At 34.0% G+C, this 429-nt stretch overlaps 1 protein-coding gene across 1 annotated transcript in view; it reads right to left on the reverse strand.

Annotated features, from left to right (window-relative positions):
• Positions 1 to 224: 224 nt before the first annotated feature.
• LOC119591828 overlaps positions 225 to 429 on the reverse strand; it is a 65,394-nt gene continuing 65,189 nt past the window's right edge. Inside the window, exon 5 of the mRNA XM_037940572.1 lies at positions 225 to 257. Coding sequence (XP_037796500.1) covers positions 225 to 257 — 33 coding nt within the window. The remainder of the gene's footprint in view (positions 258 to 429) is intronic.

The following is a 429-nucleotide window of genomic DNA, read 5'->3' on the forward strand; positions in this document are numbered from 1 at the left end:
TCTTTACTTCCCTTTATCTCATATACAAAATCCCGCACGTCACCCACTGACATCAAGATTCCACTCTCTTAAGATGTCAAAAACAATAACCCAGAGGAGAAATCATCATAATAATCCCATTTACAGTTGAGAAAATACAGTTCAACGACAATTACTGTCACTAAGTAGATGCATTCAAAGAAATAAGTGCGACCAGATAAGTGTAATTAAGCAAGTAAGTGTAGCTATGAAACATTAAATCCGTTGACTATTTCGTTCTGGGGGAAAAGAGGATTAAAATAACAATGTGATGTTCAGTATCGCTTGAATAAAAAGACAGAGGGAAAGTAATCACAATCATGGAATATGCTAAATGATCTTATTACATTAATTACGTAACATTTTCCTCGCAAGATTCCATTTCCTGTTTTCCTAGGACATATAATATTC

The sequence above is a fragment of the Penaeus monodon genome, chromosome 29, assembly GCF_015228065.2.
Source record: "Penaeus monodon isolate SGIC_2016 chromosome 29, NSTDA_Pmon_1, whole genome shotgun sequence".
NCBI classification, from domain to species: Eukaryota; Metazoa; Arthropoda; class Malacostraca; order Decapoda; family Penaeidae; genus Penaeus; species Penaeus monodon.